This window comes from Malaclemys terrapin, chromosome 4 (genome assembly GCF_027887155.1).
Source record: "Malaclemys terrapin pileata isolate rMalTer1 chromosome 4, rMalTer1.hap1, whole genome shotgun sequence".
In the NCBI taxonomy this organism is placed as follows: domain Eukaryota; kingdom Metazoa; phylum Chordata; order Testudines; family Emydidae; genus Malaclemys; species Malaclemys terrapin.
This window is the reverse complement of record NC_071508.1, coordinates 112,661,605-112,689,513: the sequence shown is the minus strand read 5'-3', so window position 1 is coordinate 112,689,513 and position 27,909 is coordinate 112,661,605. Positions and strand designations below refer to the sequence as shown.

Below are 27,909 nucleotides of genomic sequence, written 5' to 3'. Positions count from 1 at the left end.
CAGCATGTTTGTACCAAGGGCCTTTGAGCTGGGCTGTGAGGTATAGGACTAAAACCCAAGAATTTAAGCCACTCATACACTCTGAGAAGGGCAGGTACTCAGTACAGCTTCTCCATTTAGATGCATTGTGACTTCTGTCTTTTTTTTAAATCAGAAGGGAAAAAACTTTATTTTTTAAAAAATATTTGTTTAGATTTACCCCCTGTTTTCTTAAGATAGACTAACCCCTTCTAAATGATTTAAGACTGTAGCTCCCCCGCTCCCTGGTTACTTTAAAGTCTATTTTCATGTGTCCTTATGAGCAAATTCCTCTATGATTGCTATTCCAGCACTGCTCGGTGCTCAGTATTCTGTTCCTCTCTGCCTTCTTCGGTGCTTTTTTCCCCTTCTTTGTTAACAGCTGCCACCCACTCACCGTATTCATTGGATTTTCTGCATTCCCCCCCTCTCCCCCACTTTCATCCTCTCAAATTGCTGAGATTTTAAGTATGAACCATATGGCCACTAGCTCCTCTCTCAAAATTCTCTTATTTTATCTCTCACCTAATGTTATTGTTTAGAATGTGGGAAAGAAATGGAAAATTACAGGTGCACTGAGAACAGCAGGGGATTTAAAAAAACACCACATTTATTTATAATTTCAAGAACATTGTGCACAATCAATAGCAATTACTGAAACAAGATTGAGCAGACATTATTACATGCCATAATATCAAATATAAACCAAGATCTTGTACAGATTAAAAAGAAAGACTTCAACAATCTTGGAGAAGAAATAGAAAACCAAAACATATATTAGGAGTCTAGACGTTATTACAACCTAATGACATGAGGTAAAATATTACCTATCTGAACATAATTGGCTATTTCAATCACATGGGATTATGAGTGATCAGATTAAAGTAGTTCTGAAGATTAGATACCCATAGAGAGGGGTGGATTAGAAATGTTTAGACTAATTTGTATAGTAATAGTGGGTAGGAGTGCAATTGGAAACTTCACCGCGGAAACTGAAGCCTGTTCCTATGATGTCCATATTCTATAAAGAAAGGGAACTAAAATTATTGCAGTGGGCCATTCATTGAAAAATGAGGGACCCACACATGATTATCACACCAGAGGCAGGCTATGGTATTAAAGCAAATTTAAACCCTCCCAAAGTTAAGACATTTTTGAAAACAATCAGTCCTGTAGGTCTTGTCCCTATATTGAGGTCAGATGCATGTGATGACCTGAGATTTAAAAGAAAGAAATTATACTGAATTCTTGCAAAGCTCCCGGCTGTTTGCTTAGATGTTATCTCAGCAAATTAGCTGTTAGTGCAGTCAGACTAGTGATAACATAGGTTCTTGTAGCACATGCTGATTTATGGATAGAGAGCCCGTGATACTGACTGGAACAGGAAAGAGACATGAGCCAAATCCTGGAATTTTTATTTATTTATTGGTAAAAGTTCATCTACTCCTGTTGCTTCCATTCAGGGCCGGCTCTGGCTTTTTTGCTGCCCCAGGCAAAAAAGCCTCCCGCCGCCCCCCGCCGGGGAGCGCGGCAGGGGAGGGCGGCGAGCCTGGCCGGGGCCCCGCTCTCCCCGACCAGCCGGAGCGCCGGGAGGAGGGCGGCGAGCCCGGCTGCGGCCCCACTCTCCCCGGCTGGCCGGAGCGCCCGGGGAAGGTGGTGAGCCTGGCGCAGCCCCGCTCTCCCCGGGTGAGTACCGCCCCCCTCCAGGTGCCACCCCAAGCACATGCTTGGAGGGCTGGTGCCTGGAGCCGGCCCTGCTTCCATTGACAGGCTTGTGTGTGACACTGTAATTAACTCTGCAGCAGCTGATTCTGATGGCTCAGAGGGGTAGGAATAGAAGTGGAAAACAAGCAAAGGGAACAGGGGAATTAAAAAAAAAAGAGACAGACAGAGAAATCCAGTTTTCAAGAAGAAGCTTTTAGGAACAGAGGGAAGAGAAAATACAGGTGGAGGAAACAAAGATTTTCAGAGTGTAGACATTTTCAGAGTGTCTACTCAAACTATCAACTATAAGCATCTCTTTAAATCTAATTTTTCTGCCTGTATTACTACTAACCTCAGAAACTGCAACCTGATGGTTGGTAGCAGCATAAAAATAAGACAACTGACTGGCATAATGGGGCAGCAGTGCAGCTCTCTGTTCCTTCCTAACTTCATTGCTCCAAATCTGTCTGGGGGAAAATGAACAAGGTAAGAATGTGAACATGCACGGTGCTCTTCTCTTTGCATCTCAGCCTTTCAGGAAAATAGGCCTATTGGCCTTACCTACAATGCAAATATCTGGAACTCCTAGAAAGCCAGTTTCCATTGGTGCATGGACTTTCACACCTCCGTTTAGACTGTACTTGCTGAAAGCAAGACTAACCACTTTAAATCACTCTTCCTTGTTACAACCAGTGTAGACAGCAGTAAAATAGTCCCACAATGCAATTAATCTTCCTACTCCCACTATAGTGCAATCATTATTTAGGTGTTATATCTGGTTGAGTTTTTACATTCTAATAAAGCATGTTCAAGTTTCCCAGAAGTCCTTTATTTGTGCAATTAGTGCTGCACACAACTTACTTATTTGTGATTGCTGTGTTAGCAACCCACTTTGGAGCACTCTCAGAAAAAGACATTGTACAAGCATGCTGCAAGCTAGCACAGAACCAATGGTTGAGTTTTAGTGAATATTCAGGATGATGAAGAGTTCTGGTCCCCGCTGAATTCTGTTATCAAAAACCCTGATATCTGATCATGTCTGAACACCTTGTCGAGCAGAGAAAATAAAAGGGACAAAGTTGTAGTATAATTTAAGGACTGGGATGCCATGCAAACAGTCACTCTGGGACAGGAAGCACATATGTGTGCAATGCCTGATCTTTTGTTAGTCAAGCACAATGGTCTTCTTAACCCTGAATTAGTACCCAACTGACCTGAAATGATCTGGAATAGCTGGCACCCACATGCAATCACCACTCCCTTTTCCATGGTAAGCAGAGTTCTCGCCCTCATGATCTGGTCCAGCTAGTCTTCCTCCTCAATGGGAGGTTCTTCTGCCATGTTGCTCATCCAAAGTCTCAAGAATAACTCTGTCTTGCTAGTTCTGACCCAAAAGCTGCACTCCATCCATTGAGCTGCATCTTGGAATAATGCACAGATCTAGCTACTATGGGGATGGGGAAGAGCACAACTTCTCACTAATTTGCAGCATGAATTTTATTAAACTGTTGGCTTTTTTCTTTAGCTCTCTGCACATACTGTTAGAGCCATCACCTCTCTTGAGCCACAGGAGTCATTTGGAAATTGATTTGTAGGGCTGCTATCAGAAAATTGTCTCGGATCAGAACTTGCTGTTTGCTCATTCAACCCATCCTCTGTTCTGAGAATACAGAAATAGCCGCATTCCCCAGGGTGTTGTGTGAGGAAGGGTCAAAATCTCATAACTCCCTTGAGGCAGCAAAAAGCCTTGCCAACTTTCCCACAAGCCACTGATTTTGGGAGTTGTGTCTGGAACTGCAGTATAGGTACCTAAAGGGTGAGGCAACTGCAACCCTCAACTAGAGTTCTGTATGTGGATGTAGGCAGAACTGCACCCAAAACAGATAGCCAATGTGATGCTCTGCACCACTGCTACTTACACCAGTGCTATCCCAGTTACTAATAGTTCAGTTCTCTAGTGTTGATGCAACTTTTGAAACTGAAACATGAAGCTTGTTTTGCTGCCAAGAAGCTGCTAACCAGTCATTACAAAGCACGTACAGCTTTTTTAACTCATCCAATTCAGTCCAGTATCAAAACATGTTAAAAACATAACAAATGGAAAGGGACAAAGGTATCCCCAGCCACTCCTCTTTTCAAAAACGTATGTGTGACTAAAATTGGTTCACCTCAAAACAAAGAACTGACAGTATAGTCTCAAGCTAGGTGCTGTGTAACTTTCCATTATCCAATAGCTCTCAAGTCTGCCCCTGTAGTATCCTCTGCTCCTCCAGTCCTGCCCACCATAGCTTTACCCAGAGGTGCTGGAACAATTTGTATAGTTGGGGTGCTGAGAGCCATTGAACCAAACGGTAACCCCTGTATATAATGGAAACCACTTCAAGCCAGGGTGTGCAGCAGCACCCCCAGTTCCAGCACCTATGGCTTTACCAGTGCAATTAATCCTGACTACAGCCCTCTTGTATTCTAGTTCTGTTCTTCCACAGTCAGCTCTGCCAGTGACTTCCCTCAGATTATTTATCTATAGCACCAGTAAGAGAGGCACTTTTTACAACTTTGTGTCTGAGCTGAGGAAAGAGGTGGCAGGAAAAAGTTGACAGCTTCATCCGTACTATATGAGGCTGCCAGGTAGGGCCTGTACTTTTTGTCCTCCTTCAGTGGACATGGAGAACAATTAATCACCATCCTCTTTATAACGTTATTATGTTCCCCTCAGTCTTCTTTACTCAAGACTAAACATGCCCAATTTTTTTAAACCTTTCCTCATAGGTGAGATCTTCTAAACCTTTTATCATTTTTGTTACACCCCTCAGGACTCTCTTCAATTTATCCACATTTTTCCTCGTGTGGCACCCAGAATTGGACACAGTACTTTAGATCAAACTAACTTGATACACATATATAAAAAATGAGATTACAAGTTTTGTTGATAGAGGTAATAGCGCTGATGTAACACACAGACTTCTGTAAGCCATTTGTCTTGGTACTGCATGATGGTTTGATTAAGAAAAGAGAATGATGTAAAATCAACATGGCACACAAAATTGATTAAAACTGGTTAACTGATCTGTCTCAATATTTTATGGTAAATGGGGAATCACCACTAAGTGTGTGTTTCTAATGGGGTCTTGCAGGCTCTTTCCCCTATCCTATTTAACATTTTTTATCAATGACCTGGAAGAAAACAAAATAATTACTGATAAAGTTTACAGATGATAAAGATTAGGGAAATGATATATAATGAAGATTATAGGTCACTCATAAGAACAAATCCCATCACTTGGTAAACTGGGGGCAAACAATATGTGTTTCAGTATCACAGAATGCAAAAAGTCTTACATCTAGGAACAGAGAATGCAGGCCATGCTTAGAAGATGCAGGGGGTGAGGGGGAGTGGAGAGGGGACTCTATTCTGGGAAGCTATGACTCTGAAAGAGTTGGAGGCCCTAGTGGATAATCCACTGAACATGAACTCCCAGTGTGATGCTGTGGCCAAAAGGACTAATGCAATCAATGGCTGTATAAACCAAGAAATTATCAAGGAGGAGAGAAAGGTTATATTACCTTTGTATTTGGCAGTGACCACTTCTGGAACACTGTGTCCAGTCCTGGTACCCACAATTCGAGAAGGATGTTGATAAATTGCAGAGGGTTCAGGGAAGAGCCATGATATTGATAGGAAAACATTAAGTGATTGAATTCCTTGAGTCTGTTTATCTTATTAAAGAGAAGGTTAAAGGGTCACTTGTTCATAGTCTGTAAGTACCTACATGGGGAACAGAAATTTGACAGAGGGCTCTTCAATCCAGCAGACAAAGGTGTAACAAGAGCCAGTGCCTGGAAGTTGAAACTAGACACATTCAGACTTAAAATCAGGCACACATTTTTAACAGTGAAGGCAATTAACCATTGGAACAACTCAGCAAGGGTTGTGGTGGATTCTCCATCTCTGGCCATTTTTAAATCACAATTGGATGCTTTTCTAAAAGATACAGTTTAGCTCAAACAAGAATTAATTCTGAGTCCTATGGCCTGTGTTATGCAGGTCAGACTAGATCACAATGGTCCCTTCTGGGTTTGTAATCTATTAACTTGATTTAAAAAAAACAAACAAACAACCCTGTTTTTTGTCATCTACACATATCCCAAAGAACCACAAATCAGCTATGGATAGCCAGAGTGCAGCCACTCCCTTTTCTCCACTTCTGCAGCAGGGGCGACGAGGAAGATAGCATAGCAGCCAGCTACTTTGCCTCTATGGATGTGAGCAACTCCTGCATGCTGGGATAATCCCTAACAGGGCAGTGACTGGTTTCTGTTTCCTTTCTGGCACTTGGGCAGCACAAAAGGTGGGAAACTGGGAGCAGAATTTGCCTCACATCACTGATCTGGCAGCTTGACCTTCCTGAAGTCAGGGCTGAAAACGCTGGATGCAATTGTATAGATTGTATGATCCAAGAACATCCTTCTTGGGGAGAGACTGAAATTCTTGGCTCCTGAAAAAAGTATTGCTTCCTCTTTGAGAGGAGATAACCTACATTAGCAGTTTGCAATTTCAACTTTCGCACACTTGGCTGACAAGATTAGCAATCAGTGTAGGTGTCTACCCCTACACAGACAGCATGCTTCTTGCAGTTTTCACATAATTACGGAAGTTCGAGATAGAAAAGATTTGATTATCTAGCCCATCTCTATGCCAGTGCAGGATTTTTCACAACAACTTATTTTGAATGTTTTGAAAAATCTAATTTTACCTCTTCTTTTCCAAACTGTTTGCCCCTTTAGTGGAGATATAATAGGCAAGGATTAACATTAAAGATCCTGTGGTACTTTTTGTAGGGATGTGCTATTACATGCCACTTGTTGGTATGTATTGCTCCAGAACCAGCTGCATGTGACTGTAGTGCTGTTCATTACTCCTGGAGGAATTCTGCACCAAGAAATTAAAAATTCTAAACATAATATTTTAAAATTCTGCAGATTGTCAAAATAACACAATATAATCAAGCCAGTTTCAATTATTTTGGTAATTTATTTCAAAATACCTGTCAGCAAGTATGTCTGTATCAATACAGACAAAAAAAAATTCCTGAATCTTTTTTGGATAAATAGATTTCTTACTAGGTATACTAATACAGAACTTTGAGTAATAATTCATTTAAACTACAATACAGAACTGTATTTCCTGCACCCCTCAGAAGCAGTGCAAAGGCTTGGCTGAGTCAGGGGTATTAGAGTTGCTGAGGGAGAGGGCAGTAATTGCTGGGAAGGAGCCTGGGAGTGGACTTAAGAGGAAGAAAAGTAGCGAAGAGGGGTTTTTTTGGGAGGGGGGGAAAGGATTGGTAGGAAGTTGGGGAGCTTCCCCCATGAAGACTCTAGCTGACCCCTAGCCTCTCCCATTTCAGTCAGACAGATCTGTCACAATCCCCATGTGTCCCTTCAACTCCCTGCCCTCCCCAGCCACCTCTCCTCCTCCATCCCCATGTGTCCCTGCACCCTCTGCCCTCATGTGGCTCTACACACCCATTCCCATTCAGCCCGACTCAATGCTGTTCCACACTAGCTCCTGTGCCCACCCCAGTATGTCATCCCCCTCCCCAACTAGCCTATTTGAACCCCAGCCTGTATCACCCCCCAGCAGCCCAGTGTTCCCTGCTCTGTCCGTCCCCCCATAACTCCTCACCTGGCCCTGCGGGCAGGGTGATGTGAGGAAGACAGCCTCTCACCCTCCCTCTCCAGGGCTGGCTGAGCCAGCTGCCCTCTCTTCTGGTTCCAAAGCAGCCCCTGGTGGGCAAAAGGTGTAACTGCAGCGCCTTTCTGGCAGACTATTTTCTGCAGGGGAAAAAAAAATATCTGCAGGAGGCATGAATTCTGTGTGCGCGCAGTGGCACAGAATTCCCCCAGGAGTGTGTTTGCATAGAGTATTTTGTGGTAAAGGACTCCATAGTTTAATGGTATTATAGCAACCCACAATTTTTCAGGCACATACTTTATTTCATTCATATTTCACAGTCTGTCTCTAGAAAGTTTTACAGAAAAAAAAGTCACATTTTGTAATCAAGTTCTCATACTACAGTATTCAGATTTTGCAATGCGCTTGAAGATACAGAAAATATTTACATTCAACCAGAGTTATCGAAGTTAAAAAAAAAACCTTCATTAAAACAATTAAAAAAATTCAAGATGTATAAAGTTATTAAAACTTTTACATGAAAGCAGAAGTCTGCTTGACCCATCAATCTTCTCCTTTCCATGTCACTTCAGCCAGTTGGTGGCAGCAGCAACAGCTGAAGCTGCAGAAACTGTTTAGATGACCTTTCAGAGCTCAGGACCTCTGGTTTAAATCTAGGTTGTTAAAGCAAATTCTAGTTCAGTGTTTCCCAAACTTGTTCCGCTGCTTGTGTAGGGAAAGCCCCTGGCAGGCCAGGCCGGTTTGTTTACCTGCCGCGTCCACAGGTCCAGCCGATCGCGGCTCCCACTGGCCGCAGTTTGCTGCTCCAGGCCAATGGGAGCTGCTGGAAGCGGCGGCCCGTATGTCCCTCGGCCCACGCCGCTTCCAGCAGCTCCCATTGACCTAGAGCAGCGAACCATGGCCAGTGGGAGCCGCGATCGGCCGGACCTGCGGACACAGCACGTAAACAAACCGGCCCGGCCCGCCAGGGGCTTTCCCTACACAAGCGGCGGAACAAGTTTGAGAAACACTGTTCCAGTTGATCCATAGATCAAAAAACCTCCAAAACTTGCAGGGCCAATGCTTACAGAATTGTTTCATTGAAGAGGCTGATGTTTTTGGACAATCTGGCTAGGCTGTTTCTGGATTCAGTCTAGAACTGGCTTCAGCTTCAGACCAAGTCTATTAAAAACCAATGAATTCTCTCACCATAGCTCCATCCCCTTTTATTTTACTAAACTTACAACTAGGGTAGGAAAGCTTTTGCTATATAAAGCTTCAGTAAGGCTTCCAGCAATAAAGGCAGCAAAGAGACATATGAGTAAACTGGGGTTTGACAGCTTTTTGTATATCTACAATCAGCGCCCTCCAGCATACTTCATTAATGACCTTAACCGCTAATTTATCTGGGGACATGGGTCCTAGGTGACCCCAGATTTATTCAGTAGCTTTGAAGCACTTCACGTTCTAGAACAGTCTTTCCTAAATTCAGATCCTATTTATTAAGATTCTCCACAGCCTCAGATGGGAGAAGCAGAGCTTCCAAGGAAAGAGAAGGGACCTCTGAGGATAGGACTAGGTGGCTCATATGTCTATTCCCCTCTCTGTAATCCCATACACAAACACCTGTATCACTCAGATCAAGGGAACAACCTTTACTCTCTTTCAATAAGGGGGTTGGAAGCTCCACTGCAGTAACTTTGTTATGATTCTCTAGCAGGCTCAGGTGTCTCAGTGTTTGGCCCGGAATGTGTGATGGCCTCCTGCCATATGCAGCGTCTTGTTTGAATCTGGTGTCACTATGCTATGTGTTAATAGTAGCAAGTTAACTTCAGATATCAGGCAACACAGGAAACCCACATAAGATTTTGGCCAAATTCCCATCCACTGCCCCTCTCCCTCCCCTTTCTTTGGTGGTGCTCTACCCCACAGCTGGGATGGTGCTTAATCAGCTACTATTCAGTTGGGTTTTGAGGGAAATCTCTCTCTAGCTCCAGAAGTCAGTCCAAGTCTGACTTTCATGTTCCATCCCTTCTTGAGGCACGTATGCAACTCCTTTTCAGTGAGCTAAGTAAGGTGCTGAAAAGGTAAGACTCTTCTCCTACCTCCAAAGTTTCCCAAGGCATTTATTACAGTAATGCTGTAGGTGAATTCTTTAGGACCTCCTGCAATGTTCATTTGAGACCATCAGAAGAATGAAAGGGTCACATCACTGAATGTAAAGACAAAAGGCCAACTCAAACTTTCTAACTGGAATGCTTTTAGGTTTCTTTTGGAGAAACTGAAATACATACAGGAATGTAAGAATGTCCAGGCAATACTTGATCACATGAAATGCAAGTTTTGTTTGAAAAACATTGTCAAACCAAAGGGATCACACTCCGATCATATAATTTAGAATGGGAAAGACTGTTCACTTCATTCTTAGATGACCATATTTTAAATCTCCTTATACAGAGGAGTATTTGAAAGACATGGCTCAAGATGAAGGGAATACAAAGGAGAGTGACAAGTCAAATTCAAACAATATGAACGTGTCTGTAGAACAGCTTTTGAAACAAGATTGTTGGGTACATCTGACACTAAGATCTAATGCCTCTACCAGCATCAGTGTGTAAGTGCATGCTTCAAGACAAGCAGGTTGGGAATGGTAATACTCATACTGAAGAGAACATTAAAAAGTGTTCAAAGTCATATTCTTGGGAAGATGTCATCAAGGTGACCAGAGTCTTTTCTAGTGATACACTCAGATGTTTCTCATAAAAAGAAAAGCAAGGCTTGCTTCACCCTAGGACCTGTATAACCATTTTTTTCCCTTCTTTAAACTCAGCAAGCTGATTTCACAGCCAGAAAAGAGTCTCTCCTAAACTGGATAAAGACCAAAGGATGCATAGCTGGTCTTGCTAGCTGCCTAGCGAGGAACGTATTTTGGAGAAGTTCTATAGCCTATGATATACAGGAAGTCATACTAGTTGATCACAATGGTCCCTTCTGGCCTTGGAATCTACAAATGTTCATTGTAATGCATTTAAAAAATACCACTTAGCTTTTTTTTTTTAAAGTAACAGTCAGTGTTTAACTCCTTGCATACTTGGGAAATCCAAAGCCACCTTGCTTAGAACAGTTGTTAGCTGTTAATGGGCAGTACAAATAAACCTACTTTGGAATAAACACTTCCAGTGCAGGTCTAGTGCTTTCAAATTTTCACCCAGCTCTCAACTTTAAAGAAATTAAAATAGGCAGGCTAACAGGGCCCGCCTAGAACTCTCACATCACCTACCTCCCCACCCCCACTTTGCTCAAGCAATGCAACATATAGAGTGCAGCTTTAATGCAACCAGTTCTCCATTTGTTCAATGTGATGATTATCCAAAAGCAAGGTGTCATAACTATAAAGGGAAGGGTAACAGCCCTCCTGTGTACAATACTATAAAATCCCTCCTGGCCAGAGACTCCAAAACCCTTTTACCTGTAAAGGGTTAAGAAGCTCAGGTAACCTGTCTGACACCTGACCCAAAGGACCAATAAGGGGACAAGATACTTTCTTGGTGGGGGGAAGGCTTTTGTTTGTGCTCTTTGTTTTGGTAGGTGTTTGCTCTTGGAGCTAAGAGGGACCAGACATCAATCCATGCTCTCCAAATCTTTCTGAACAAGTCTCTCATATTTCAAACTTGTAAGTACAGCCAGGCAAGGCGTGTTAGTTTTATCTTTGTTTTCTCAAATTGTAAATGTACCTTTTGCTAGGGTGTTTACCTGTTTGCTGTAACTTTGAACCTAAGGCTAGAGGGGGTTCCTCTGGGCTCTTTAAGTTTGATTACCCTGTAAAGTTATTTTCCATCCTGATTTTATAGAGATGCTTTTTACCTTTCTTTCTTTAATTAAAAGCCTTCTTTTTAAGAACCTGATTGATTTTTCCTTGTTCTAAGATCCAAAAGGATTGGTCTGGACTCACCAGGAATTGGTGGGGGGAAAGGGAAGGGAGGGGGGAATGATTAATTCCTCCAAAGGTTTTGGATCAGTGTTCACCAGGGAATTAATTGGTGGAAGAGACTCTCAAGACTACCCAGGGAAGGGAGTTAGCACATTGGGAGTGGTGGCAGCAAAAGCAGATCTAAGCTGGTAGAGAAGCTTAGAGGTTTTCATGCAGGCCACCACATCTGTACCCTAAAGTTCAGAGTGGGGAAGGAGCCTTGACATGGTGGCAGAGCGGTGGGATCATTTTAAACCAAAAGCCAGTAAGATTTTTGTTTCTCCTTTCTAGCTGCTTGCTGAAGGTAGATGCATATCTGATCTCTCCTTGCCTGAATGCAGAGGTGTTAAGTTTTTTTAACAAGGGTCTTTGTTAAGAGAAGGGTTCAAGCAGTGAGCAAACAGCTGGCAAAAGGAATTTACAAGCGGAATTGTTGTTTTTCTTTCTACCTCTCGGGATAGCTAGTTAGAAAGAGTCTGTTAACTAAGCAGCCCTGAGCTGAGTGCATCCCAGTTTCAGTGAACTGCAGAGGAGGTGTGACCCAGCCCAACAAAGCAGGAAAATGAGTACCAGTGACACCGCTACTAAACTAGAGCTGGCCAGACTGGCAGCAGAAGAAAGTGAAAAAAATCATAAGAGAGTGCTCGAAATAAAAGAACTCGAGAAAGCAGCTACTAAAAGAGAAGAGAAAGCCAAAGAGGATGCCCACAAAAGAAAAACAAAAAGAGATGGAGCTGAAAGAAAAAGAGATGGAGGAGAGGGAAAAAGAGAGGAAGCATGAACTGGAATTAGCAAGGGCTAGGCCGGATATACCAGCCAACCCTAACAACCCCTCTCCAGGTACCGCTTCCCATCCCAGAAAATTCCCCACCTACAAGGCAGGCGATGATACTAAGGCCTTCTTAGAAAATTTTGAAAGGGCCTGCCTTGGGTACAGCATCACTACAGACCAGTACATGGTAGAGCTGAGGCCGCAGCTCAGTGGATCCTTAGCAGAGATGGCGGCTGAAATGCCTAAGGAACACATGAACAGTTATGAACTTTTTAAAAACAAGGCCAGAATCAGAATGGGGTTAACACCTGAGCATGCCCGTCGGCGGTTCAGAGCCCTAAGGTGGAAACCAGACGTGTCATTTACCCGACATGCCTACCACATTGGGAAAAATTGGGATGCCTGGATATCAGGAGCATGTGTTAAATCTACAGAAGAATTGCCCTTCCTAATGCAAATGGAGCAGTTTTTAGAGGGTGTTCCTGAGGAAATAGAAAGGTACATCCTAGATGGGAAGCCCAAAACTGTAACCGAGGCAGGGGAGATTGGAGCCAAATGGGTGGAGGTGGCAGAAAAGAAAAAAACTAGTAGCAGTTGGAGCGAATATCAGAAGGGGCAACCTGAAACAAAACCTTACCATCGGGGACAACCCAAGGCCCCACCTACATCCCAAGGGAAACCCCAGACGGCTTCTCACCCCACCACACCAGTCTCCACAACCAACATTGCCCCGGTGATACCTTAGCAGGGCGATGTTTTAAATGTAATGAACTGGGACATATAAAGGCCCACTGCCCCAAGAACCCCAACCGATTACAGTTCATTATAACACAATCACACCAAAGATCCCCAGGCCCAGATGCCTCTCAAATACCCTTGGAGCGAAGGGAAAGCTTGAGAGTGGGGGGAAAAAAGGTTATCGCGTGGAGGGACACTGGCGTACAAGTGTCGACTATCCACCAATCCCTAGTGGACCCCAAACTCATCAACCCGGAGGCTCCGGTGACAATTCAACCCTTCATGTCACACTCTGTAACCTTGCCTACAGCCAAGTTACATGTCCAGTACAAGGGCTGGTCAGGAATGTGGACTTTTGCAGTCTATGACAATTATCCCATCCCCATGCTGCTGGGGGAAGACTTGGCCAACCATGTGAAGCTACCCAAGAGGGTGACCATTCCCATGATCATCCCAGTGGCCATTCTGGGGTGAACAGAACCAAAGACCGGTTGGGGAAGTCCTTACACTGGAAGGGAATGGGCAAGGACGTTGCTAATTATGTCCGGTCTTGTGAGGTGTGCCAACGAGTGGGAAAGCCCCAAAACCAGGTCAAAGCCCCTCTCCAGCCACTACCCATAATTGAGGTTCCATTTCAGCGAGTAGCTGTGGATATTCTGGGTCCTTTCCCAAAGAAGACACCCAGAGGAAAGCAGTACATACTGACTTTCACGGATTTTGTTACCCGATGGCCGGAAGCAGTACCCTTAAGCAACACCAGGGCTAAAAGTGTGTGCCAGGCATTAGCAGACATTTTTGACAGGGTAGGTTGGCCTCTGACGTTCTTACAGATTTGGGAACTAATTTTCTGGCAGGGACCATGAAAAACCTGTGGGAAGCTCATGGGGTGAATCACTTAGTTGCCACCCCTTACCATCATCAAACCAATGGCCTGGTGGAGAGGTTTAATGGAACTTTGGGGGCCATGATACGTAAATTCATAAATGAACACTCCAATGATTGGGACCTAGTGTTGCAGCAGTTGCTTTTTGCCTACAGGGCTGTACCACATCCCAGTTTAGGATTTTCACCATTTGAACTTGTGTATGGCCGCAAGGTTAAGGGGCCATTACAGTTGGTGAAGCAGCAATGGGAGGGGTTTATGCCTTCTCCAGGAACTAACATAATAGACTTTGTAAGTAACCTACAAAGCACCCTCCGACACTCTTTAGCCCTTGCTAAAGAAAACCTAAAGGATGCTCAGAAAGAGCAAAAGGTCTGGTATGATAAACATTCCAGAGAATGGTCCTTCAAAGTTGGAAACCAAGTCACGGTCTTAAAGGCGCTTCAGGCCCATAAAATGGAAGCGTCGTGGGAAGGACCATTCACGGTCCAGTAGCGCCTAGGAGCTGTTAACTATCTCATAGCCTCCCCCACCTCCAACATAAAGCCTAAGGTATACCATGTTAATTCTCTTAAGCTCTTTTATTCTAGAGAATTAAAGGTTTCCCAGTTTACAGCCCAGGAAACAGATGACGCGGAATGGCCTGAAGGTGTCTACTACGAAGGAAAAAGTAATGGTGGCGTGGAAGAGGTGAACCTCTCCGCGACCCTTGGATGTCTGCAGCGGCAGCAGATCAAGGAGCTGTGCACTAGCTTTGCGCCAATGTTCTCAGCCACCCCAGGATGAACCGAACGGGCATACCACTCCATTGACACAGGTAATGCTCACCCAATTAGAACCCCACCCTACCGGGAGTCACCTCATGCCTAAACTGCTATAAAAAGGGAGATCCAGGACATGCTACAGATGGGTATAATCTGCCCCTCTAACAGTGCATGGGCATCTCCAGTGAGTCTAGTTCCCAAACCAGATGGGGAAATACGCTTTTGCGTGGACTACCGTAAGCTAAATGCTGTAACTAGTTCTGACAACTATCCAATGCCACGCACAGATGAGCTATTGGAGAAATTGGGACATCCCAATTCATTGAGACATGCCCAATTCATCCCACTTAACCAAGGGATACTGGCAAGTACCACTAGATGCACCCGCCAAGGAAAGGTCAGCCTTCGTCACCCAGGCAGGGGTGTATGAACTTAATGTGCTCCCTTTCGGGCTGCAAAATGCACCCGCCACCTTCCAAAGACTTGTAGATAGTCTCCTAGCGGGACTGGGAGAATCTGCAGTTGCCTACCTCGATGATGTGGCCATTTTTTCTGATTCATGGGCAGAACACCTGGAGCACCTGAAAAAAGTCTTCGAGCGCATCAGGCAGGCAGGAGTAACTGTTAAGGCTAAAAAGTGTTAAATAGGCCAAAACAGAGTGACTTACCTGGGGCACCAGGTGGGTCAAGGAACTATAAATCCCCTACAGGCCAAAGTGGATGCTATCCAAAAGTGGCTGGTTCCAAAGTCAAAGAAACAGGTCCAATCCTTCTTAGGCTTGGCCGGATATTATAGGCGATTTGTACCACACTACAGCCAAATCACCGCCCCACTGACAGACCTTACCAGAAAGAAACAGCCAAATGCAGTTCAGTGGACTGATGAGTGTCAAAAGGCCTTTAACCAGCTTAAGGAGACACTTATGTCTGACCCTGTGCTAAGGGCTCCAGACTTTGACAAACCGTTCCTAGTAACCACAGATGCGTCCTAGCGGGGTGTGGGAGAAGTTTTAATGCAGGAAGGACTGGATCAAGAATTCCATCCTGTCGTGTTTCTCAGCAAGAAACTGTCAGAGGGAAAGCCACTGGTCAATCAGCGAAAAGGAGTGCTATGCCATTGTGTATGCGCTGGAAAAGCTACGCCCATACGTTTGGGGACGGCGTTTCCCACTACAAACTGACCATGCTGCGCTAACGTGGCTTCATAACGCCAAGGGGAATAACAAAAAACTTCTTCGGTGGAGTTTAGCTCTCCAAGATTTTGATTTTGAAATACAACACATTTCAGGAGCTTCTAACAAAGTGGCTGATGCACTCTCCCGGGAAAGTTTCCCAGAATCAACTGGTTAAAAATTGTTCTTGGAATGTGGGACATATTGTTAGTTTTTATATAAACAGTAGTATATCTAAAGGTGCATGTGTCTTATTAACTCTGTTTTCTCCTAGAGCTCCAGGAAGAAATCACAGCCAGTGTGAAACCGGCTGTCCAACACTATCTGTGATTTGGGGGGGGGTGTCATAACTATAAAGGGAAGGATAACAGCCCTCCTGTGTACAATACTATAAAATCCCTCCTGGCCAGAGACTCCAAAATCCTTTTACCTGTAAAGGGTTAAGAAGCTCAGGTAACCTGGCTGACACCTGACCCCAAGGACCAACAAAGGGACAAGATACTTTCAAATCTTGGTGGGGGGAAGGCTTTTGTTTGTGCTCTTTGTTTTGGTGGGTGTTCGCTCTTGGGACTAAGAGGGACCAGACATCAATCCATGCTCTCCAAATCTTTCTGAACAAGCCTCTCATATTTCAGACTTGTAAGTACAGCCAGGCAAGGCGTGTTAGTTTTATCTTTGTTTTCTCAACTTATAAATGTACCTTTTGCTAGGGTGTTTACCTGTTTGCTGTAACTTCGAACCTAAGGCTAGAGGGGGTTCCTCTGGGCTCTTTAAGTTTGATTACCCTGTAAAGTTATTTTCCATCCTGACTTTACAGAGATGATTTTTACCTTTCTTTCTTTAATTAAAAGCCTTCTTTTTAAGAACCTGATTGATTTTTCCTTGTTCTAAGATCCAAGGGGATTGATCTGGACTCACCAGGAATTGGTGGGGGGGGGGGGAAAGGGAAGAGAGGGGGGAATGATTAATTCCTCCAAGGGTTTTGGATCAGTGTTCACCAGGGAATTAATTGGTGGAAGAGTCTCTCAAGGCTACCCAGGGAAGGGAGTTAGCACATTGGGAGTGGTGGCAGCAAAAGCAGATCTAAGCTGGTAGAGAAGCTTAGAGGTTTTCATGCAGGCCCCCACATCTGTACCCTAAAGTTCAGAGTGGGGAAGGAGCCTTGACACAAGGCCACCTTGTGTCTTTGGAGTATTAACACAAAGCTGGAGATACTATGTTACCCATCAAGTTTCCTCTTTCCCTATCAATTCATAAGCAGCTACACTAGATCAGGTCTAGTGAATTCTGTGAATTGGCTGTCTGGAGATAGGGGGTGAAAAAAGGTGCTTGCCAGGAAAGAGCCAATTGCAATGTTCTCCATCATAAGAATGGGAACACATCACATCATAGCACTTTCACACCTTCATGGCCCAAAGAAGAGCACAGTTACTCAATTCCAGGTCACATGAAGCAGTACTAATTCCTACCTATGCCTCCCAACTGGCATTTGGGACAGTTTATTAATGGCATGCTGCTTTGTGAATGAGTTTTAAAAGTAGTCTCAAACTTAGAAAATGCTCTTGTAAAAGCTTGAGACAGAGGAAGAGAGGCACTCTAATTACTTGACCAGCTATATATCTTTTGCACTACATGTTGGGATATGTAGGAGAAGCCTCAAGGCTGCTGTCAGCTTTATCTGACCCTGTTAAGGATGCCTCTAGCTCTGCCCAGGCCTGAGGAGCATTGCTCTTTATTGCCTCCATGAACAATTGTGTTTGCTGCTTCAGTCGGTCCAGTTCAATCTGGGTTACCTGGTTCTGATGAATCAGCTCCTTGGTTTTCAAGGTGATCTCCAGCAATCCAGACCTGTGCAGCACAACAAAGGTATTCTGAAAGCGCTTGCGCTTGCGTTGCTGCTGCAACAATAGCTCAGGAGTAGTATAAAGTTCTTCTGCTGCTAAAGGTGGGCTGCAGGTTGCTAATTGCACCATATGATGTACTGGATTCTCCATCTCAGAAGATTTGCGGTCTGATATCTGGAGGAGTCCAGTAGGGGAAAAGGGAATCAAACCTGGGGCCTTTTGTTTGGCAGTAGAAATATACTGAAAGCCATCAATAGTTGACATTTTTCCATCTGCCATCAAAGCTGGAGAACTCTGCTGAGTAGAGTCCTGAGCAGGCTTAAAGTCAGGTGATACTTGGGGGCAAGCACTAGAGGGCAATAAACTAGTCTTATTAGACATAGCAGTATCTGTGCAAAGCCATTTCTGTCCACTGGTTCTCCCTCTTTCCTCCAAATCCCAGACACGATCTCTTTTGCTGGGATGTGGTGCTGTCTTTGTGTAGGAGTTCAGGATGGGCAGGTAATTAGTAGAGTCACTTCTCTTTTCACCAAAAAGGTGAGGGTTAATGGGAGGGGAGATGGCTGGATGAAGAAACACTAGCTGTGGCTGACCTGGAATCACTTCAAAAGATGGCTGAACAGTCCAAGACTGAAGCTGCGATGAACTGCTTCCCTGAGAAGTATGGGGGAAAAAGTGGAATTATCACAACTAACAGTGTAAGAAAAAATGTTAGAAAAGCTTTATCAGAGCAGGTGAGCCTAGTGCCAATGACTGTAGACATTGTTGCTGCCAGTTATAATGCAATCTGAGTAGGTTTTACCTCCTATAAATTCATTCTTCCCTTCTTGTGACATATGAGGACACTGCTAGAGACAAAGCTGTAATTCAGAATCTATTTACTGCTGAACAGCAAATACATTTAGAAGCCATTCAGTTTTAGCATTCCTATTTATGCTAACCCAAGACTTGAGGATATAATAAGAGAATAATAACTACAAGTGTCCAGACAACTTTGAAAGAAAGCCACAACACTTAAAGTTATGATTTAAAAAAAGCATTCAGATGAATGCTGCACAAACATTCTATCTAGAAGTTTAAATTATATATTAGTTGAGACATAAGAACTCTATCCTGTCTCTTCTATTCTTACAGCAAGTGCGTGAAACAGTCTCAGTTATTTCTAACACAGTAGGTGGTCACTAACAAGTGCTGTTGTTCTAAAATTTACTGAAACCACATATTATACAAAAACCTAGCACTTGAAGTGTACCTAACGCCTACTAGTCCAAGGAGAAACACCTGCTCTACAGACAAAGTTGCACCCTTTCAACACCACACCTTTGGTTAAACTGGTGCAACTCTGTGTGTTGACAAGCTTAAAGTCTATTACTGTGGGGAGAAAAACACCTGTGCCGCCTCTCCCTTCCTAAAATTACATTCCTGGCAATGTAAAAAAATGAAATATTTGTAACATTATCAACCATTTTGATTTAATTAAAAAAACCACTTACCACATTGATACTAATTGGCTCAAAATTGTGTCTTCAGCTAAACCTATCCTAAGACATCCACACTACCTCCCACTTATTTGTCTCATCTACCTTTAATGGTGGGTCTTTTAGATGCCAACGCAGCAAAGCATTTAAACATGAGCTAGGGTCCATCTGTATTCAGCAAAGCACTTTACCACACAATTAAGTGCTTTGATGAACAGCAAACGGCAGAGGAAGGATGATTCTGTAGCTAGGATGCTAGTCTGGGACTCAAGAGGCTCTGGTTCAATTCCCTGCTATGCCACAAGCGACCAGTATTACTTTGGGCAAACCACTTAGAGGCAGAGAAACTGTTTCTCATCTGTAAAATAGGAATAATATTACCTTCCTACTTCACAGGGGTGCTGAGAGGATAAATACGTTGTGAGGTGCTCAGAGATTACAGTAATAGGGGGTCCATAAATACCTTAGATATACAGAATACAGATGGGCTGTAGAATTTGAAGCCTTAGGCTACACCTACAACAAGCAGTAGGGGTGTAATTCCCCTGCTCATGTACATATACTTATGCTACCTCTCATCAACCTAATGCAAGTATAAATAGCAATGGAGCTGAGGTAGCAATGGTAGCAGCAGCAGAGGCATGGCTGAGTCATGCCCAGCACATACCCAACAATTTCAGGCAAGTTTGTACTCAGCATGGCTCAGCCTTGCTGCCATTACCAGTGCTACAGGGGCTACACTACTATTTATACTTGAGCTAGCATGAGTGTGTGTACACAAGCAGGGGAAATCATTCTCCTAGCTGGTAGCACAGGCATAGCTTTAAAGGGCAAGCTCTTTGGTGCAAGGCCTGTCGTTTACTATATGTTTGTACAAAACCTAGCATAAAGTGGCCCCAATTTGGTTGATGCTTCTACATGCTATCTTGCTCTTCTTTACTTGCCTGGATTCCTTTCTCATAATACATATTTTCCTACATTGTCCATTTCCTGCCTCCACCGTCCGTCACTCATTTTTCCCCTTGACACTGTGTTCTCTGGTCTTTTGCCTCCTACCAAAATCTCACTTTGTATCACTCTCCTTTTTCCTAAGTTATTCTATTCATCTCAGCCGATTCACATTTGGAAAGCTCACTTTACAGCTTTTTTTTTAAATGGAACCTTAAATTTTGCAACAGTCAACAGCACTTGTCCAGAAAGGCTTTGTGCATGCATGGGTGAGTGACTTTGACAAGACTTGTAAAAACTTCGCAGATAAATTGCACTGAGTTTAACAGAATTAATTCTATCTTGTTTTTAGCAGAATTATAGTAGCCCACATTTTCACTTTAAAATCAGCACAGCTGATCTGCACAGCTAGTATGTGTTTCTATGTAGGAGGATGGTGCTGTTCTAGTAGTTCTCCTAAGCTGCTTGCCTGGTCTGAACCAGAGGAGAAAAAGACAGAATGCTGATGGTCTAACCTGTGATTAAAAAAACAAAATTCTGTCTCATAGCTGTTGCACCAAGAATTGTGGGGGACAACAAATCAATAAACCCCCTTTTTTTTGGCACTGATCACTGTATTTGAAGGACCATTCCAACACAGTTGACTGACCCAACATATTCCAATTTGCTTAGTTATCACAGGTTGAGGCAGGAATGCATTTCATGATCATTAACCTATAATCATTGCTTTTGTTTGCTGAAGTAAAGTCTTCCATTTTACTTTTACATGACTCCCTCTTTATTTTATATAAAGAGGTTTGGACATGAAGATCTATGACTCAATGGACTGTCTTCCTTGTTTATTCTTAATTTCTCTCCCTCACTCTGCTACATTACAAAATTTCGTAATTTAGGTATATTATAAAAACCAGTAAAGTTTTGCTTGCACCATGCCCTCGGAAGTTTGTTAGCATAACAAGAGAGCCCCTATTTCATTTTCCACCTCTCACCCTGAAGGCACCAGTAGGAGAAGCTAGCCTAACCCCTACCAGATTGGAGCTTTGTGCGTCTGCTTAAACCGTTTGTCCACATTTCCAAGAACTGGGAGGGAGGGAGGAATCCACACAGTGTTTTGTCAAGCTAAAGAGAGCATGTCGTGGAGATCAAAGAACTGACTTCCCTCTAAATGCCTACTCCAGCCATCTCTTCCATTGCACATCTTAACAGAGCCTCACTCTCTCTTTGGAGATCAATAGTGAAGTTTAACCACATTTGCTTGCAACCATTCCAGCCTGGGCTGTGAGTCTGTCAGATCTCACAACAAAGTCAGGAGAGACTAAACTTGGATTGTGGTTTCTCCTTGGAGGGTTCCCATCCATTTTTCCCCACTGCTTTTTCAGGAATTTTTCACTCAGATGGAAGGCTGAAAAAATTTTGGTCCCGCTCTGATGAGAGTTAGAAATAATGGTTTCTCCCACACCTCATTTTAAGTTGTACATGTTTCAAAAGTGGCTTACAATGTGCTCATAGACTGACAGAACGACGTGGCAGAGAAATTAATCAATTAATGAGTTCATTCAGTTGTTACAACTTAAGCCCTGAAATTTACTTTTTATTTAGCAATTGTTTAACATTTTGTGCCGAATCATCTTAATTTAGACACAAAAATATAGATTTATTAGAACAGAAAAAGCTTTGACAAAATCCAATATAAGCAGAGATGGTTTCATATTTTATTCATTTTGAATTACACTTTAACATTTGCTTATACTATCGGAATCCAAAATCCTTCTTAAATACTTGAGATCTAGCAAGTGAAACTGACTATTCTAGTTTCACTGTCTAAGCTGAGTAAAATACTCCTGGGGGAATTCTGCGCCACTGCACACACACACACAGAATTCACGTCACCTGCAGATTCCTTCCCCTCCCTCCCCAGCCCCCCCCACAGAAATACATACTGCCAGGAAGGCACTGCAGGTACACTTTTCACCCACCAGGGGCCATTGTGGTGCCAGAAGAGAGGGCAGCTGGCTCAGCCAGCCATGGAGAAGGAGGGGGAGAGGCGGTCTTCCTCATGGTGCCCTGCCTGCAGGGCCACATATGGGGAGGATGGACAGAGCAGGGCACACGGGGGTGCTGGGGAGGTCACACAGACTGGGGTTCAGACAGACTAGTGGGGGGGAAGAGTGGGGCAGGGGCACATGAGCTAGTTGGGGGACAGCATTGAGCAAGGGGCTGAATGGGAGTGGTGGTGCAGGGCCATATGGAGACACGGGTGTGCAGGGACACATAGGGACAGTGGCAGATGTGCCTGACTGAATGGGAGAGGCTAGGGGTGAACCAGTGTCTGCATGGGGGAAGCTCCCCAACTCACTCACAATCCCTTCTCCCCCCCCAAAAAAACCCTGTTCCATACTTCTTCCACCCACACCCAACAACCCTCCACGTGCACACCCAGGCTCCTTCCAGCAATTACTTCTCTCTCTCTCAGCTCCTCCGTTAGACGTAACTCCCACAAGCCTTTACACTGCTTCTGAGGGGTGCAGGAAATAGAGTTCTGTATTGTAGTTTAAATTATTACTCAAAGTTCTGTATTAATATGCCTACTAAGGAATCTATTTGTCAAAAAACATTTCCTGAATCTGTTGTCTGTAGTGTTACAGACATACTTGCTGACAGGTATTTTGAAATATATTACTAAAATAATTGAAATTGGCATTTTTTTTATATTGTGTTATTTTGACAAATAAAATATGCAGTTTGCAGAATTTTAAAATATTTTGCACAGCATTTTAAATTTTTTGGCATAGAATTCCCCTAGGAGTAGTAACGTAGCAAAGCATCAATGCAGAAAGTACGCTAGATTTCTAAAATTCTTTCATTTAAATAATCTGAGGTGCTAATAGTATTTTTTCTAAATATGTCTTTTATCTTTCCAGGATCCCTTTAAAATAAAGAGATTTAACAACGATGTATGAGGCTTAAGAAACTTATATTTGATATATCTTGGTGATGTTAGCCTGCCTCTGGCCAGGGACAGACTCACTCTAATAGATCTTCTACTGATACTATGATTCTATGAGTGTAGCAACAAGTTAGATGAATGTCACCCTTTAAAAGAGTTGCGAAGTGCCCTTCTGAAAGGAAAACATACTTTCCAATATATTATTATTATTCCCCCCCCACCTGTTTGACCAGTACATTTTTCATTATGACCACAGAAGAAAGTGCTGGGAAGAAATTGCTTGTGTTCCAACACAATGCATTCAGCATATTCTCTGAGTTGGTCAGCTACACAGAACTCAAGATACTCTGAATTTCCATCTGGTAGATGTAAAGTCCAGTTATTAGTTGTTTTATATGCAGCAAGCTTTCTGAGCTCCCACCCATTTCCTGATTCCACACTGTTCAATCAGATTGTGCACAATGCTGCTAATTTGATTTTGGACTCCAACTAACATGGGCTTCATTCATTGTCTGATGGCTGCTCAGTGGCCTCTGACTTTAGTTAGTAATTTTCAGTGATGGATTTTTTTTACGTGGAGCTTTCCTCACAACTGGCACCCTGTTGTAGTCTCAGAGAGGCCAAGGATTGTACTTTGTCTTCATGCCTATTCAATCTATTAAAGCATACTAAGGTAGGACAGTGCTGCAGAATCTCGCACTGCCAGTTTTGTACCCAGGGCCCCATATCTCTATCACTCACCTTTCACAAATATAATTCTTTTTTCTAAAGAAAGGGAAAGATCATTGCATAGTTTTGGTGTGTATTAAAACTCTACTTGGATGTGCCATTTTAATCAACTTTACAAAAATTGCTTTCTAGTGTAACAGGCTGTTTGACATTCTGATCACATGTAACTCAATAGGTCATGCAATGACCAAATAGGAGCCCCTTTTACTAGACTGTAGCTAAAATGAAAAATATGCCCCTTAGAAGTAGAGACTGAAGCAAACCTCAATACCATGCAGATTGACAAAATGAGCTTTAGAAGAGTATTAAAGCTTGGCTTTGAAGATTTTCGTAGTCACAGGATTTTCAAACTTGCCCTATGAACAAGTTCTCCCACCCTTCCACATACGAGTTGTCTGGAACTGTAAAAAGATATGTTTGTTAAGCAAACTGTGAAGTTTAAAGGAGATAACAGGAGGAAAATTAATTATCTTTTTCTAAACCTTAGAATCCAGATTCTTTGTCAGATTCATGCTGCCATGCTGAACTGATGCGTCAATCTCTTCATGTCCATCACATTGCCCAGTTTGGTTAATAGCCTTCTGGGGCTCTCTTTAGATGGGTACTTTCTCTCCATGCTTTTACAGTGTTGGAGACACAGTTGTCAACACTTCTCCACTGGGGGTGGAAGAGTGGGGAGGAAGAAATCTGGAACAAATAAACAAAACAACCCCCCCCCCCCAAGTCCCTCTGAAGCTGAGGAAGCTAATTCCACTAATGCAGAATAAGCTTTGCAATAAGAGAAGCTTATCTTTCTCTGACAAGCCCTTGAAATTATACTAACAGAGCTGGTTATCTAACATCCAGCTCTAGATTTGCCACTTTTATAAAAAATTCAGGTTAGTACGTGGACTGTCAATAATAGCAGAGCTTATTCCCTGTAAACCTCTCTCTCTAAACTTTATAACCTAGAGTGCTAAAAACGCACAACTCAATATTGCATCAAACACATATTATTATTATAGGCTGTGCTAATAAAGATCCCTATAGGTAAGGTTGTCTGACAATTTACATTAGACAACCTAGTTTTCAGTTGCTTAGCTTTACCAAACTGCTTGGGTTGAAATTTCCCATGCTAGGTGTCTGCCTCAGGCTAAGCAGTTTTATTTTATTTTATTTTATTTATTTTTTTTTTTAAACAGAGTTACAGCTAAGTTCTTCAGCCATTTCTCAGAATGAGGTTAGGAAATATGTTTTGTTTTGTTGTTAAGAATTCTTACAACTATTTCACTAAGAATCTCTAGCTCCTCCATGCTTTAGAGCACAAACTTGACATCTGGCAGGGGAGTTGCCCTGGTGTCAAGAATGTGCCTTTTATCATCCTTGTGAAAGTCCACCTAAGTTTTGGCCAAGTTATGAGCCTCTGAAAATCTGAGTTCATGCATGTTCAGTAGAGATTTGTTGGAATTCACAGCTAAGTTCTCCAAAGATTTCATCTACACCAGGGGTCTCAAACTCAATTTACCTTAAGGCCAGTGCCAGTCCTCAAATCCTCCCAGCGGGCCAATAGTCACTGAAAATGGTGTTCAGAAAAGAAAACGTTTATATTGTATTTTTTATTTCAAATTTCTTAGAATAAAACTGTCATACAACTTTATATAATTCTTTGCCTGTCAGAGAGTTTTTAGTGTTTGCCAAACACCTGGCAACGCTTCAGTTCTGTCAGTTTGTTGATGTTTGGCCTCAGTGACTGAGCAGCTGAAACCTTCAGGATTGCAGCAAGGTGAGCATCAGATAGTTGTGTTCGGTATTTTGACTTGTTTATATTCATTGTGGGAAAAAAGTGACGCTACCTCCATGGCTGACTCTGCCTGGCGACTAGTGATGGTATCTCTGTCCCTCTACCCCAGCCAATGGGAGCTGCCGGGGGCAGTGCCTGCAGCAGATATTGCCGGCAGTATGGCTGCCAGCATCTCTCCTCCAAGGACCGCAGTGGGGAGGTTCTCAGGCCACTGATGGCCCGTGGGCCGGAACTTTGAGACCCCTGATCTACATTGAGCATGCCTCTGGGGCTAGCAGGACTTTTCCTGCAATTGTTCCTCCCAGCAGCTAGGGGCTGCTGAGGCAGCAAGCACAAGAACTATGGGAATCAATAAGGTTCTACATGACTACAATTTTGGTTTTTTCAGAGATGTTAAAAGAATGCTAAAGTTGCAGAATCATACCCTTGCAAGTACACTCTTTAATCACACACTATTCTCCCCCCCCCCCCAAAAAAAAACCCTGCCTCATTCAGTGCTCAGGATGGACAGTGCTCAAGGAATGAATCAGAGTTGTGTAGTGAAGGAGGCTGTTGTCTTTAGGACTCCTGCCTCATCTGTTGCAGAACTTGGAGGGTGTCTAGTGAATGAGACAGAAAAAGAGAAAGGATGGTCATATCTGGGTTAGTCAGTGGAACACTACTCTGGAAAACTGAATTTTATCTCTATCTTTGCCACACACAGTTTTATGACAAGTAACCATTAACTGCGTGTTACCCATTTTCTGGTGGCCCACTTTGAGACACCTGGGATCTGATCTGCAGAGCTGCTGAAATCAGAACAGCAACTGCTCTCAGACAGCTGTGCTCTGAAAAATACAGTTTTATAAAATACTAAGTTCCCTAAAAAGTCAGGCCATAGGCCTTTCAAATTGGGAACCCAAAATTCATGTACACTTGATAAACTGGAGAATTGGTCTGACATCAATAAGATAAAATCCAATAAAGTGCAAAGTGAACTTAGAAAGGGAAAATCAAATGCACAAATACAAAAAGGGGAATGACTGGCTAGGCAGCAGTTCTGCAGGAAAAGGTCTGGAGGTTGAAGTGGATCACAATTTGCATATGAGTAATGAGTGATGCTGTTGTGAAAAATGCAAATGTCATTCTGGGATATATTAAGAGGAGTGTCATCCTTAAGACATGGGAGGTAATTGTTCCACTGTACTCAGCATTGGTAAGGCCTCAGCTGGAGTACTGTGTCCAGTTTTGGGCACACACTAAGAAAGATATGGACAAATTGGAAAGAGTCCAGAAGACAGCAACCAAAAAAATAAGACAGCTTACAAGATAGGGGGAAAGGTTCAAAGTATTTGACACATTTAGTCTAGAGAATAGAAGGTTGTGCAGGGAGACATGATAACACACTTCATATTTATAACAGATTGTTATAAAGAGGATGGTGATCAATTGTTCTACTGAAGTTAGGACAAGAAGTCATCTGCTTAGTTTGCACCAAAGGAGATTTAGGTTGATATTAGGAAAAACTTTCTAACTATAAGGATAATTCAGCACTGAAACAGATTTTTTAAAGAGTTTGTGGAATCCCATCAATTGGAGGTTTTTAAGAACAGGTTAGACAAACACATGTCAAGGATGGTCTAAGTGTACTTAGACCTGCCTCAGCCTTGGGAAGGTGACAGATGGACTAGATGACCTTGTGAGATCCCTTATAGCCCTATATTTCTATAATTCTATAAGTCTCTATACCTCAGTTCCCCAGCTGTAAAAAGTGACATGATTACCAAAGGTATTGTGAAACATGCTGGTACTATAGTGATGAGTGCCGTAGAAAAGTCCACAAGGAAGTTAATTTTGTATTCAGAATAGGGGTTGAATGGTTTTCAGTAAATAAGGCATGGGGCCACACATTGAACAATGAGGATCAAACAAAAATTACACAGTTGTTCATTCAATGAGCACGGATGACCCTGTCCACTGATGGAGGTAGGGGTCCAAGTGGGGAAAAAAGCATGTGATCATATAATTAAAGACTGCACCATAATACGCACATTAGAGGGCCAAATTAAGGTTGCACCGGAAACCTTAATTCTGGCATTTCATAACTGCCGAGTGCTTGACTTTATAACCTTAATATTCTCTTAGTGTAATTTTTGTAAGTAAATATTTACACAGGGCCATCAACATGAATGATACTGTATTTTTGCTGAACAAATATCTAGGAAATGTTTATGCACTGTTTTCTGAAAGGTAACACTGGCAAAAAAATTAACATTTGAGGACCAGAAGTAATTGTTACTGTACAACTAACTATATTAATTTTCCTCTAAGGATCTCAAATTGCTTTATTGATACTTGCTAAATGAGCTTAATACCCTTGAGAGACAGGACAGTATCATTACACCCATTTTACGGATGGGAAAACTGAGCTCCAGAGCTGCAATGACTCTCTGAAGGTTACTAAACAGGATAGTGCTGGAATCAGAAATAGTACCCAGGACCCTGAGTCCCA

At 42.9% G+C, this 27,909-nt stretch overlaps 1 protein-coding gene across 3 annotated transcripts; it reads right to left on the bottom strand.

Annotated features, from left to right (window-relative positions):
- Positions 1-645: 645 nt before the first annotated feature.
- Positions 646-24,240, bottom strand: CIPC (CLOCK interacting pacemaker). 3 transcript variants are annotated; one of them, XM_054028167.1, is made up of 3 exons: positions 24,121-24,240; positions 17,486-18,190; positions 646-2,189 (listed from the first exon to the last, which is right to left on the bottom strand). In XM_054028167.1, exons 1-3 carry the CDS (start codon positions 24,148-24,150, stop codon positions 2,172-2,174), a joined length of 753 nt encoding a protein of 250 aa, XP_053884142.1. In that variant the 5' UTR covers positions 24,151-24,240; the 3' UTR covers positions 646-2,171. The 3 variants fall into 3 exon arrangements, 2 of the variants coding, with proteins under 2 accessions (XP_053884142.1, XP_053884141.1); XM_054028166.1 differs by lacking the exon at positions 646-2,189 and having other exon boundaries at positions 8,220-18,190; XR_008444918.1 differs by lacking the exons at positions 646-2,189; positions 17,486-18,190 and adding an exon at positions 21,653-24,039 and having other exon boundaries at positions 24,121-24,208.
- Between the last annotated feature and the right edge of the window lie 3,669 nt (positions 24,241-27,909).

Coding starts and splice junctions, on each gene's coding strand:
- CIPC (XM_054028166.1), bottom strand. CDS start 24,150: ATGAATCTGACAAAGAATCTGGATTCTAAG. Junction 18,191..24,120: donor CAAAGAATCTGGATTCTAAG/GTTTAGAAAAAG, acceptor CATACTTCTCAG/GGAAGCAGTTCATCGCAGCT.